The sequence below is a fragment of the Desmodus rotundus genome, chromosome 13 (assembly GCF_022682495.2).
Source record: "Desmodus rotundus isolate HL8 chromosome 13, HLdesRot8A.1, whole genome shotgun sequence".
In the NCBI taxonomy this organism is placed as follows: domain Eukaryota; kingdom Metazoa; phylum Chordata; class Mammalia; order Chiroptera; family Phyllostomidae; genus Desmodus; species Desmodus rotundus.
In genome coordinates, this window is record NC_071399.1 from 25,835,402 (window position 1) to 25,847,514 (window position 12,113).

The window sequence follows — 12,113 nt, forward strand, 5'->3', positions numbered from 1 at the left end:
TGAGTTGAATTTCTTTTCTTCCTGGGAACAACAAATATTGATTTTTCAAAGCTGGATAACAATGTAACATTTGAAAAGAATGTTTGGCCTTGGCTGGTGTAGCTCAGTGGATTGAATGCGGGCTGTGAACCAAAGGGTCACCAGTTCGATTCCTAGTCAGGGCATAAGCCTGGGGTGCAGGCCAGGTCCACAGTAGGGGGCATGTGAACATCAACCACACATTGATGTCTCTCTCCCTCTCTTTATCCTTCCTTCCCTCTCTCTCTAAAAATAAATAAATAAAATCTTTAAAAAAAAAGAAAAGAGTGTTTGTAGGTAAAAAATTCTCTAACACATAATAGTTCACAATCCCCCCAATAGAAATTTTAAGGAGAGACACGTTACCCATACAGATCTTCTAAACCTTAACATTTAAAGGAAGAAATATATTATAATGGTAACTTTTAATAAAACTAATTCTAGAGACTGTAAACTTTCCTTCTTACAGATAAAAGAAAACGGTAATTACCAATCTTGACAAGCTCCATCCACTGCACACCTTTGGTGCCAATTGCAACAAGTGAGAACCCTATAGTTGCACCAACGATGCAGTGCGTTCCCGAGATCGGAAGTCTCAGAAAGGATGCAATCAGCTGCCAAACAGCTGAACCTAGAGGTTGAAAGATTAAACAAACAAACAAACAAAAAGTCAGGTATAGAGCACAGCATCTCAAACAGCCACAAAAGGACAAACTACAAATTGCTCTTCTCCGTAATAACACTCCGAGGCGTAGCTCTCCGTGGGCCGTGTCTTTACAAAGTGCTGATGTCCTCACAAAATTACTCAATGAACTTTAGTCAAAGAAAAGTCTTCAACACTGAAGGGATAATGGTGATTTATTTAAAGAAAAGTATTTAAGAAAAATCTCTTGATGCCAGTTATTAACTGCCTTTGTCACCTTTAGGTAAGGGAGCTGATAATGAACTTGTTCTGATATGAAGTGTGGCCAAGATCAAGCAAGAAGTTAAGGACTCAAATAAACACAGAGAAACAACAAAGGCTGCACACTGGAAAAGATTTCATTGCAGCTATGCCTTGAAGTCACGTAATAAGGAGGGCTAAATATCGGCCGTGCCCTACCAGTCTGTACAAGAGAGAGTTTCACGCCACTTTGCTGTTTGATTTGCCTCTCCCGTGAGAAGGAACTATGACATTTAACCCAAAGCTGGTCATCTGCTCTCAGCCCCTGCCCGGAATGATGGAGCTTTTCCTTGTGGGTTTTCTCAAAGCTTCTTATTCTTAGGAGTTAAGAGGATCCCTTAGTTGTGGCTTTGTGTCCTTTACCTCAATTTCACCATTCTTGTCCAGGATTAATGTTTTTCTGGGCTATAGTTCACTTCAGATATTTTCATAAGCAGACCAAATTTTGCCATGAGTATTGAGAGCATCAGAGGGGAGAGATCACTTTCAGACACAGTTGTTGAAAAGTGCACATAGAGAACAAAGAGTCTGGCTGATAAGCAGGACCCGTTATTAATCCCAAATGTTAATTCTGGAAATCTGGCTGCTCGGCGGCGGCAGCACTTTCCAGCAGTCCCTTGGCATTGTCCTCAAACACATCTGAGTTACAGAGGATCACTGAAGGCCGAGCAGGTCCTAGTTCGTGAGCAACACTGACAGCTGCTCCGGAGCGCTGGGCGTGCTGACCTTTGCGCTGCAGTGGGCTGTGACTCCGTGTCTAAACCTGAGCGTGTGCTGGAAGGAGCAGGGGCCAGCCCCGTGCTGCCAGACCGGGACGGCGGCATGGCGGCACCCAGGCTTCCCGGCAGACTATGCCTTAGGCCTTCACAGGGACTGTGTGGTTGTTTTTAAAAGGAGAGCCAGAGTGTGGGGCATGTTTCATGGCATAGAACCATAACTTAAAAGGCAAACTTTGTGACTTCTGTTCTTACAGAAATTAAAATAACCTACTGATGTTAAGAGAATGGTATAAACTCACCCACATGGATTCAGACCATGAGATTTTTCCTTCCTGAAAGCTGTGATTTGTCCTCTGGCTGACTTTGTAACATATGTCCTGGAGCAGCAGGGTTTGTGAGGAAAGGCCAGGGGGTGGGGGCTGCCTGAGAGGCAAGGAGGAAAGGAAGAGCGCCCATGGGTAGGAGTGAAGGAGCCGCTGAAAGGAGAGGGAAAAGGAGGCAGGTATTCGCGGGGACCTAGCAAAATGAGAGAGGGCGAGAGGCCTCCTTAACCTCAGGAATTTCTGAAGACAAATGGGATTACATTCATGTTAAGAGAAGCAGTGGCAAAAATAACTGTATTTTAACCTAAAATCATGACAGGCTACTAAAAGGGGTGAAGCACAAGATTAAGGGTATAAGACAAAACCTAGGGAAAGATGGGGGGAAATGGGCATCCCTGAGACAACAGGCTCCTAGGAAGATGAAAGAAGGGCAGAGAAAGGTTCAGCGCTACCAACAAGGCAGAGAGGCAGGTGGGAGTGAGCACAGGGCGGGGAGAAGGCTCGGCGCTCACAGGCAGAGGGGGAGCTTTAAGGGGACTGCACACTGCCTGGTGTGGCCCAAGGGGATGGCTTCTTCATGCCACCGTGCGCACCGCCATGGGGAGACGGTGATTTGGGAGTTCTCAGTAGATTTTTGGAACCATCGATGGTTTCATACTAAGTGGACTGACTATTGCTTTAGGGCTGAGCTAGAGTCCCAAAAGATAACTTGTTCAAGTTTAACTGGCATGAATAATTTCTTCCACTCAACCAACCAATGCCACCAAAACTCTACATAAAGCACAGAGACCCATGGGCTTGGGCAGAGGTTTCTAAAGAAAAAAGAGAAAAAATAAAATGAAATAGAGTAAAAGGATGGGAGGAAGAGAGGGAGAAAAGACATGGATGTAGAATTTAGAAGAGAAACATTGGGAGAATTCGGACATCTGAACAGAATCAGTTGCGATTTTGGCCAATAATAATTATACCACCATCTTAAATTTACATAGCTCCCATTTGCAAGGAGCCCAATTTTGAAAATCTGGGTAACCCATATAAACTCCGGAGAAAACAGGCTTTGAGATTCCTCTAACTATACACACTCTCACACACTCACACACTCACACAAATAGGAGGAGGAGGAGGAGAGGGGGGAGAATAAGAAGAAAGAAACCAAAGCAAACAAAATCAAGTTATTCAAGCAAAACCTCAAATTGCTTTGGTTAACCTAAATTCTAGTTGAGGTAAGTATTTTTCATTCTTTCAGCAAAGGGCCAAAGGCAGGGGTGGGAAAACCGTCCACACGAAAAGTCAGTGGCGACATAAGCTCCACTCGCGGGACTCTCTGTTGAACCGAGGCCCCTATGCGGCCTCACTCACCAATCTCTTCACTAAGCACCACCATGCCTCAAGTCTCACCCAGCTGAAAGAAGAAGCTGCTGTTACTATTTACTTTTATCAGTTTTTCTTTATTCCTCCCTTCCCTTCAACATATCTTGCCCGTATCATCCTGACCAAAAAAAAAAAGCTTAATTTCAGGTCAATGTGATTATGTCTTAGGTATCTATCATAGCTATACAACAGTGAATTTTACAAGTAACTGTTATTTTTCTATGAGAATTTTCCATTACATCTGACTATAATTAAAATATGTGTTCCCTGAAGTTAAATAAAATTCAGTCATTGCAATAGCCGTCGGCATTAAAGCAATCACGAACCCTACATCTTTAACACACAAGATGTTTGGTTGAGACGTATGTGTCACCAGCCTACGAGTTGTAGCAGCATTTAATTCCTTAGTATACTGGTCTGCTTCTGGGCAAATGCCTCAACAACTTCTCAGACTAACTTGCTGCAACAAAAAGATAATGGATCATCTTAAATTTGGCAGATAATTTCCACATCCTGGGTGTTTAAATAATGCCAGCGACAGTAAATAACCCGGAACCTGTGGAATGTGGCTGTGTCCTTGCTACACCAGCATCTTACCTCCCACTGCAGGACTCTTCCTACAAAAGGATATGTCCTGTTGAAAGCAGCAGGTGGTAGAATTCCTCTCTAACCCTCTTCTCCCTAACCCAATTACCCGAATTGATCAGCTGTCTGCTGTGACGTCATCTCTACCTAGAGGCAAGCAGAGAAAGAGTCCTGTCAGCTGCGCTTAAGGCTTCTCTGCCTGAATCTTCTTCTCAGCTGGAGCAAGGCAGTGAGGGAAGGGCCCCGCACTGCTTCAAGTCTACGGTCACCTTGGGCGATGGAGGAAACACACTGGCTGGCCAGTCAGTCTCTCATTAACACACTTCACTGCCTTCAGCACTTGGCTTTCCTCTGACCACCTGAAACCACCAATAAAAGTCTACTATAAACAGGTGACATGCAAATGACCTGTTGACCAGAAAACAAAGGAAATGTACCAAATGGAGCTCCCGGAGTAGAATCAGAAAATCAAAACAAAAGGCAACAAAAGAATTACAAATAATGCAGAAGACCAGAATTTCCTGAAACACAAACACTTAAACCGAGACTACAAGTTAAGTTAGAAAGTATTGTTTTATTGGCATCCAAGTTTTCAAAGCATTGAACCCTAACTGATTTTGGAAAATCTATGAAAAGAAATAAACCTTCAAGGAAATCTCTTACGTAAATCTTTCAAACACACTTTCTTAGACTTGCTATTTCTCTAATAACGTTCAAACAACTTTAAAGTGACTAAGAGCTGCCCTACAAATATCTGTCTGTACATTAGGGGAAGTGCTCAGCTGAAATCTATTTTAACCAAGTTTGCCAAAACTTTGAGAAAATGTGTTTGCTTGATATTTGAACACACACACACACACACACACACACACAAAATAACCAAATTAAAATAGAGAAAGTAAAAATAAGACACAGCAAGTATAAAACAGCACACCCAGTTTTTACAGAGCTAAAGCAAAAACCACATCTATGGATACGACAAAAGCACTTTAGGGAGGAGGGTCAGCGGACACATTTCCCGCAGGTATGAGGAGTCATGCTACTTACCAACCATCGCACTAACTTCCCCCGCCATTAGTGTCTCTACTGTCTCGTTGTACAGGTTCACATCAATGATACCTTTTCGGATGGTCTCTCCTACTTTGGCTCCCAGTAACACGGAGCCTGTGGTTTCAAATATTGAAGCCAAAATGCACGCCTGCCTCAAGGTCACCACGCCGGAGCCCACAGCAGTACCAAATGAATTGGCAACATCATTTGCACCAACAGAAAATGCCAAAATAAAAGCTATGATAAAACCTAAAATGACCATCCACAAATATTCATTCAAGGCCATTTTGAAAAGCGGACTCTGGGTACTTTTCTTTCGCAGAAATATTTTCAATAAGCGAAGCTTGAGGTTATAAACGTCGTAAGGCTGAGAGTTCTTGTAAACAGTGAGTTTGCTCTGGAAAGTGCTGGACAATGTTAGAGCCTGAGCAAACTGCTAACTGCTGGTTTTCAAGCTACTGTCAGTACAGTTCATTTGGCTGTGTTCAGTCAGCGGTAAAACACATTCCATATTTTTCCTCCCAATCTGGGAAAGCTGGGATGTCTCCTGTAACAGAAAGAAAACAACAGAGATCAATTACCCTAAGCAACCAGTCAGTTTGTTCTTTCAGGAATAAACATTTTTTTTTAAGATTTTATTTATTTATTTTTGGAGAGAGGGAAAGGGATGGCAAAGAAACCTCGATATGCAAGAGATACATCAGTCCCCAACCCGGAATCGAACAGATGACCTTTCAATTCGCAGGCCGGCACCCAATCCACTGAGTCACACCTGCCAGAGCCAGAAATAAATTTTAAGCTCCCATTTTAAGCCTACTAATGGGATCTAACTTTGGCATGTAACAGATCTAACCATAAAGCAACTCAAGGAACATTATAATTAGGTTAGCCAACCCCCCCCTCCAAAAAAAACCCAAACCTGATTTCTAGAATATCAGAGGTTGAAGCATGCTTTAGAATTACAAAACTGATAGTAAGTCTTAATGGGATACATTTTTATACAATCTAAAAAATAGATTTGCTCATTATTTTCAGAAAGGAAAAATTGCCTCCAATGAACAAAAGATAAAGAAATGAGAAATTCAGAGTTAAAAATTTTTTCAAATGTGTGGAACACGCCAAATGCCTTGGCACGGCAATCACCAAACCTGAACATGCGGCGCCAAGGGTGTGGCTGACTATCCACCTGCGAGTTATGCACGAGGGGCGGGCTCTGTACACTGTGGCTGCATCACGCGGCGCCTGACAGGGAGTTTGCAGGTTCTGGTGCACAGTGACTGTGCATCCGGAAGGTGACAGAGGCCGGAGCGGGCAGGCCTCACGGAAGGAACAGGGAAAGCTGGTGAATGGAGCCGTCCTATTAAAGCACAAGTCGGGTTGGCTACTACTCCACTCCTTCCCATCTTGCAGAGAAAACGCCCGAGGCCTCCCGTGGCCTGTAAGACGCTCCAACTCTTCTCAGACACCTGCACCCAGCTGGCTGACCTCAGCTCCTGTTCACCCCCTTCCCTCACGGGCTCCTTGCCTTTCCTTGCGAACATCAAGCATTCACCTCTGGGCCTTTGAACCTGCTGATCCTCTGCCAGGAAAAGTCTCCCTGAGAGCTGCACAGCTCACTCTTCTTTCTATTTAGGTCTCTGCTCACATGTCACCACTGGAGAGGTTCCCTGACCTTGTGAAAGAGCAGCCCCTCCCCCACGTCGTTTTCATCCCTCTCCCCTTCCTTCTTTCCTACGCATTCATTCATTCACTCATTCGCTGTGTGTCTTCCTTCTCTCACCAGGATGCAGACACTTGTTGGATTGACTACCGTATCTCCAGTCCGCAGAATAGTGTTTGGAGCCCTAGTGCTCACGTGGTGAGCCCTAATACATTTGTTGAATAAATGAAGAAAGAAGCTATTAAACAAGTGGAGAAAAGTCTTGCATATTCCTCATTCTGAGATGAAGAGGAGTTGTCATAAAATTAATATGTATCTGTAAAGTAAAAATGTCACTAAAAGCTTTGGAATTCTGGGATTGTATTATTATACAGTAGGAAATCTGTGTATTTTCTTTGATGGTTAGGCACATAGATGGGTACCTAGCACAGTGCAGTTCTTCATAAATGCTTACTGAACGAATAAATGAGGCTCATACACAATACAATGATCAATCAACATTAAGGTTACACAGTGGGATAAAAGCAGGACACAAAATTTTACGTACATTGTGATTATGGCGATGCTAAAAATGCATATAAAAAGACCAATAGTGGTTGAGTTTGAGTGGTAGTGTTATAGATGATTTTCTCCTTTCCTCCAAAAACTATATATTACGGTTATATGCTTCTCAAATTAAAATAACGTATAATAAAATAAACATAGACTGAGCACCATCTCTGCATGCAATGCCACAAGCACGCAATAATACAGAGAATGCACCCTGGCACATCCGATCGTTTCTAAGAGCTGTAGCCTATGCCATTCTGGAGAGTCAGGTCTCAAGTGAGGCAAGTGAAAAGACCACTCTCAAGGCAAAAGCCAGTGTTTTATTAATATCATGGGCATATTAAATCTAATATTAAATGAAAATACAAAATAAAAACTATTTTGGACCAAGAGTACCTATCCTAAAATATAAAGAATTCCTGAGGAAATCTTGTTTGTTAGGTTAGGTTGCTAGCAGGGCAAACAAGAACCACATTTAACACCTGGCTGGTGTGGCTCAGTGGATTGAGCGCAGGCCTGTAAACCAAAGGGTCGCTGGTTCAATTCCCAGTCAGGGCACATGCCTGGGTTGTGGGCCTGGTCCCCAGTAGGGGGTGTACAAGAGGCAACCACACATTAATGTTTCTCTCCTTTTCTCCTGCCCTTTCCTCTTTCTAAAAAAATAAATAAAATCTTTTTTAAAAAATCTTAAAAAGAAAAGTACCACACTCAACAAATATTTACTGAGAACCTCCTTTGTGACAGTCACGGGGAATACAATGAGTAGAAAAGCAGCCCTGCCACATAGAGCGGGGCCTACAGCCCAGGGAGGGAGACAGACACCCGTCAGTGAGTGACTACAGCCCGTGGTCCGCATTGCACGGCAGGAGGCACATGTTCACACGGCATCACGAGAGCACAGATGCGGGGCAGGGTGGGCTCACCTGCCACCTAAGGATGGGAAGTGAACTCGGGGACTGGGTGGGGCGCTCCGGGCATTTCCCAGGTAGAAGGAGGTGGGAAGGAGCAGAATGAGGAGAGGAATCTGGGGGCAGGCCAGTGTGAGGAAGTCACAATGACAGTTAGGCTGGGCCATATAGAAGACTGTGGCCGCCATGAGAACAACGGGGTGATGCCACAGGGTTTTAATCAGAGGGGAAGCCCTGGTAGAACTTTTATTTTTAAAAGATTATTCTGGCTGCATCGTGGAGGACAAACTGGATAGAAGTGGAGTGTGAATGTGGAGAGGTTAATTACAAGGCTACAGCCTGGTTCAGGCACAAGGGCGGTCTCCTGGACCCAGGGTGGTGGGGGTGGTGACTTCAGGAGGTCCTTCAGTGGCTGAAGTCAATAGGCCTTGGCGATGGTTGGCACGTCGGTGTTGAGAGGGCACACACGGTTATTGACTTGTGGAACTGGACTGAAGAGTATGAGTGTTTTTCTCGTTTGCATTATTTTTAGGTGTGAGGATGGGGAGTGACGACAGGCTCGCTTTGGACACACAGAGGTAAACCGCAGGAGCAGAGATGAGAAGTGCGCTTGGCTGGGGCACCCGAGCAGGCATGCCCCCGGCCCAACGCAGCTTGGGGAGGGTCTTGATCATCTTTACAACTTGGGCGGCACCATTTCAGACAAGGGACTCCCTCTCCCAGTTAGGTAATCTTGAATAACATATTTCCACAGTCACATCTGTGTATATTAAGTTGGCTTTTCTCCTGCACATTCATACCCTTGGTAACCAGCTCAAGTCCAACAAGCATCTGGCTGAGGACAAAGGCTTGTCACTTGTTTGAAACCTAAATGATCTCTGTCTCCCACTGTATTTAGAAGGCCTGTGTTGCGTTGCCAAGTATCACCACCTCGATTTTCTCCCCTTTCCATCCCTTGTTGTCAAACACGAGCAAAATAAAACAAAGCACTTAAATAACTACAAATCTGCTGCAGAGAGACGGCAATGCTGCTGACACCCGGCCACCGGCAGATGAGAAGGCCATTACGCAGGAGGCCAGGGCGGTGATCTGCCAAGAACACAGACAGCCCGCGCTCATGGTGGCTGTGGTCGGGCCAGGCGCGCCGTCTGAGAGTGCTGGCTACAGCAAAGTCAGACTTTCAAGGTGGGTGACCAACTCAGGGGGGGAAAGACTGACTTATTTAATACACGATGTTAGGACAACTTGCTAACTGCTAACTATCTGAAGGGAAGGAAAAAAAGCTAGATGCCTACCTCGCACAAAAACAAATGAAAGATTTTGATGTAAAAATTGCAATCTGAAGAGAGTAAAAGAAAATATCGGTAATATTCACTTAAAATTGGGATGGGGAAGCCTAGACACAACATCAAAGGCAGTTAGTTAAAAGAGTCACACATTTGAGTTTACGGAAATCCTGTAGCTGGGAGGCAGAGAGGACTGAAGTGTGCAGGCATCGCCTGGAACTGCCTCTTCTCTTCCTCGGCAATGAGTCTCAACAGGGTGTTGATGCCAGCGACTACTGCCTTGCTTCCTTCTGACTCGCCCACCGGGACTTTTCCGCAAGAGGTCAGAACATGCAAGAGGGTTGGAACAGGCTTTCTGACTCTCTCTCCTCCCCCTGACGTGAAGCCCCTGTAGGGTGGGATTTACAGGACTGAAGCTATTCTTCAATTTTCAAATGCCATGGACCTCTTGCATTTTAGAGAGAGGGACCTTGGAGCTTTCTGAACTACTGCAGGAGGTACTGAGGGGTTTCATAAGTTCTGTCTCCCAAACTTGTGATGTCGACGACAGCTTCGCTTTCTTTGCCCAGTACCCTAATGCCTTCTGAACAAGCATCTCCACTTTCAGTTCCACCTGCCATCACCTCTGTTCCTTGCTCTCCGAACCACCTCTGCTTCTCCGCCAGCCCAAGGTGCACCTCTTAAAGGTGTTTATAGATTCTTTTCCTATAACTTCTTCTACGAATAACTGCTTCAACTCTAGCCTCTTAGCTACATTAGAAATCTGAATGTTCAAGTGAAAACAAACATTCTCAGAATAATTCTAGACAGATATGTATACTGTTTAAAAACAGGAATGTTGCTGAGCTGTTGCGCTTAACGGAAATTTATGCCAAAAGAAGTTTGGGTGGGAGACTCTTCTCTGGAATGCTGCCCAAGGTAGCATCCAAGGTGACCTCTCCAAGCAAACACGTAAGGAGATGCCTGTCCAGTCCATCCTCTCTCAGCCTCAGAGTCTAATCATCTCCTCAATCACACGACCAGTCAGTCCCAGACAACCAGGTCTGGAGTGGATTGTGACTTAAGTCCCCAGGGAACCTGCCCTTTTAAACGACTGGCCCACAGCCAACCTCCTTTCCATGTGTTTTTGCTTCTGGCCTTTGAGGATCTGTTCCCTGAGATTTCATGGGACTGCCCCTGGACCATGTCCCCCTCCAACCCATGAAGGGAAGGAGGCAGGTCCCCCACGCAGAGGACCTGGTGCTCGGAAGTAATTTTCCAACACCTCCCTAAAACCCAAGGTGCCCACACGCACCCTCTAACAGTGTAAAACCCATTCTCAGGGCAGCGAGGGTTGAATCCTGATTCTGACGCTTAAGGACATGGAGACACAGACTTCTCTTCAATGGCACAAGGTAAAGTCTAATGGCTCTACTGCGTGTGGGTCAGCCCGATGCCTCAGACACAAAGATTACCAGCTTTTCCTGATAATGTTTAAATAAAATGGAAGATTCATTTTTGCAACTTTATTATTTGCAAAACAGTACAGCAGAAACATTTTTTTCAACATCCAGGTTAGAGGTCTTGTTATAAGTATTCCTATTAACATCATTTTGAATAGTTCACGGAAGCATTACTTTACACTTTTACATTTAAAAAATAATGGAAAAGTCGTACTATGCTTATGTTAGAAAATACTGTTTCATATTTTCAGACTAATGGTCAAAGATCAAAACGTTACCAGAACAGCTCTGAAACTTGCCTGAGCTACCTTTAAATAGCAAATTTGCAAATATGCAAAGCTGTGTACGGGAACACAAGAGCCTGGAGAAAGGCAGATGCTATTTTGACTGAGAGAGAAGCAAGGAAGAAAGGAGGAAAGGAGGGGGGCAGGTGGAGAGGATGAGGAGGGGACAGGAAGGGGGCTGGGGAGCGAAGGGGGAATGACATCCGAAGGAAAGACAAGACAATCAAGCCAACTGCTGAGCCCCGGCTTAGAGCGCGGGGAGAGAGGCAAAGAACACAGATCACGAAGCAGGATGAAGCAGATTTACTCACCGGCAACAACCAGCATGAATGCAAAGTCCGATAATAAAACTATCAGACACCCAAAGTGAACAAGCCGCAGATTTAAAGGTAAACTGGAAAAGAAGTGGCAAGTACGGTTTGCTAATACACTGTGGCTCCTGCCCAGCACTGAACGTCCTTCACCTTCTCCTTTTCTCTCTGCTGTTAAAAAAGAAAAAAAAAAAGTACAACATTTGTTTCTCCTGAATGGAGAAGGGGGAAAAAAGCAAAGGACCTTCCGTCAGAGGCCCTTGGTCCATTCCAGTCCAGCCAGCTATGGGCTGCACAGCCCTGGGCAAGTCACTGAAAGGACACATCTAAAGAATGACAACCGTGGTGCATAACACGGTGGCTGTGCAAAGGCAGTAGTAGCTCAGTGCCAGAAACCACTACGTGAGGACTACTGTCGTTATTAGCAGATTAAGCCCTGGGGCAACAGTCAGGAAACCTGAGGCTTAATCCCAGCTCTGCTGCTAACTCCCAGTTTGACCTTGGGGAAGTCATGCACGCTCTCTGAATCCTGTTTCGTCATCTGGAAAATGAGGACAGTAATAACACACGTACTTCACAGAATTACTGTTAGAATCAAATCTCATGTATACAAAGTGTTTTGTAAATTGTGCTTAGCATCAAGCAACTGGAAGTTATTGGTATC

General features: G+C 44.7%; 1 protein-coding gene across 2 annotated transcripts in view; it reads right to left on the bottom strand.

Annotated features, from left to right (window-relative positions):
* The window catches only part of SLC20A2 (solute carrier family 20 member 2), a 42,701-nt gene extending 37,143 nt beyond the window's left edge, over window positions 1-5,558 (bottom strand). Inside the window, exons 1-2 of one of the 2 annotated variants that reach the window (XM_045186741.2) lie at window positions 5,007-5,558; window positions 509-649 (exon numbers count right to left, since the gene is read on the bottom strand). In XM_045186741.2, the coding sequence (XP_045042676.1) occupies window positions 509-649; window positions 5,007-5,295 (430 nt within the window). In that variant the 5' untranslated portion in view covers window positions 5,296-5,558. The remainder of the gene's footprint in view (window positions 1-508; window positions 650-5,006) is intronic. The other variant, XM_045186740.2, reaches the window with a different exon arrangement.
* Window positions 5,559-12,113: the final 6,555 nt, after the last annotated feature.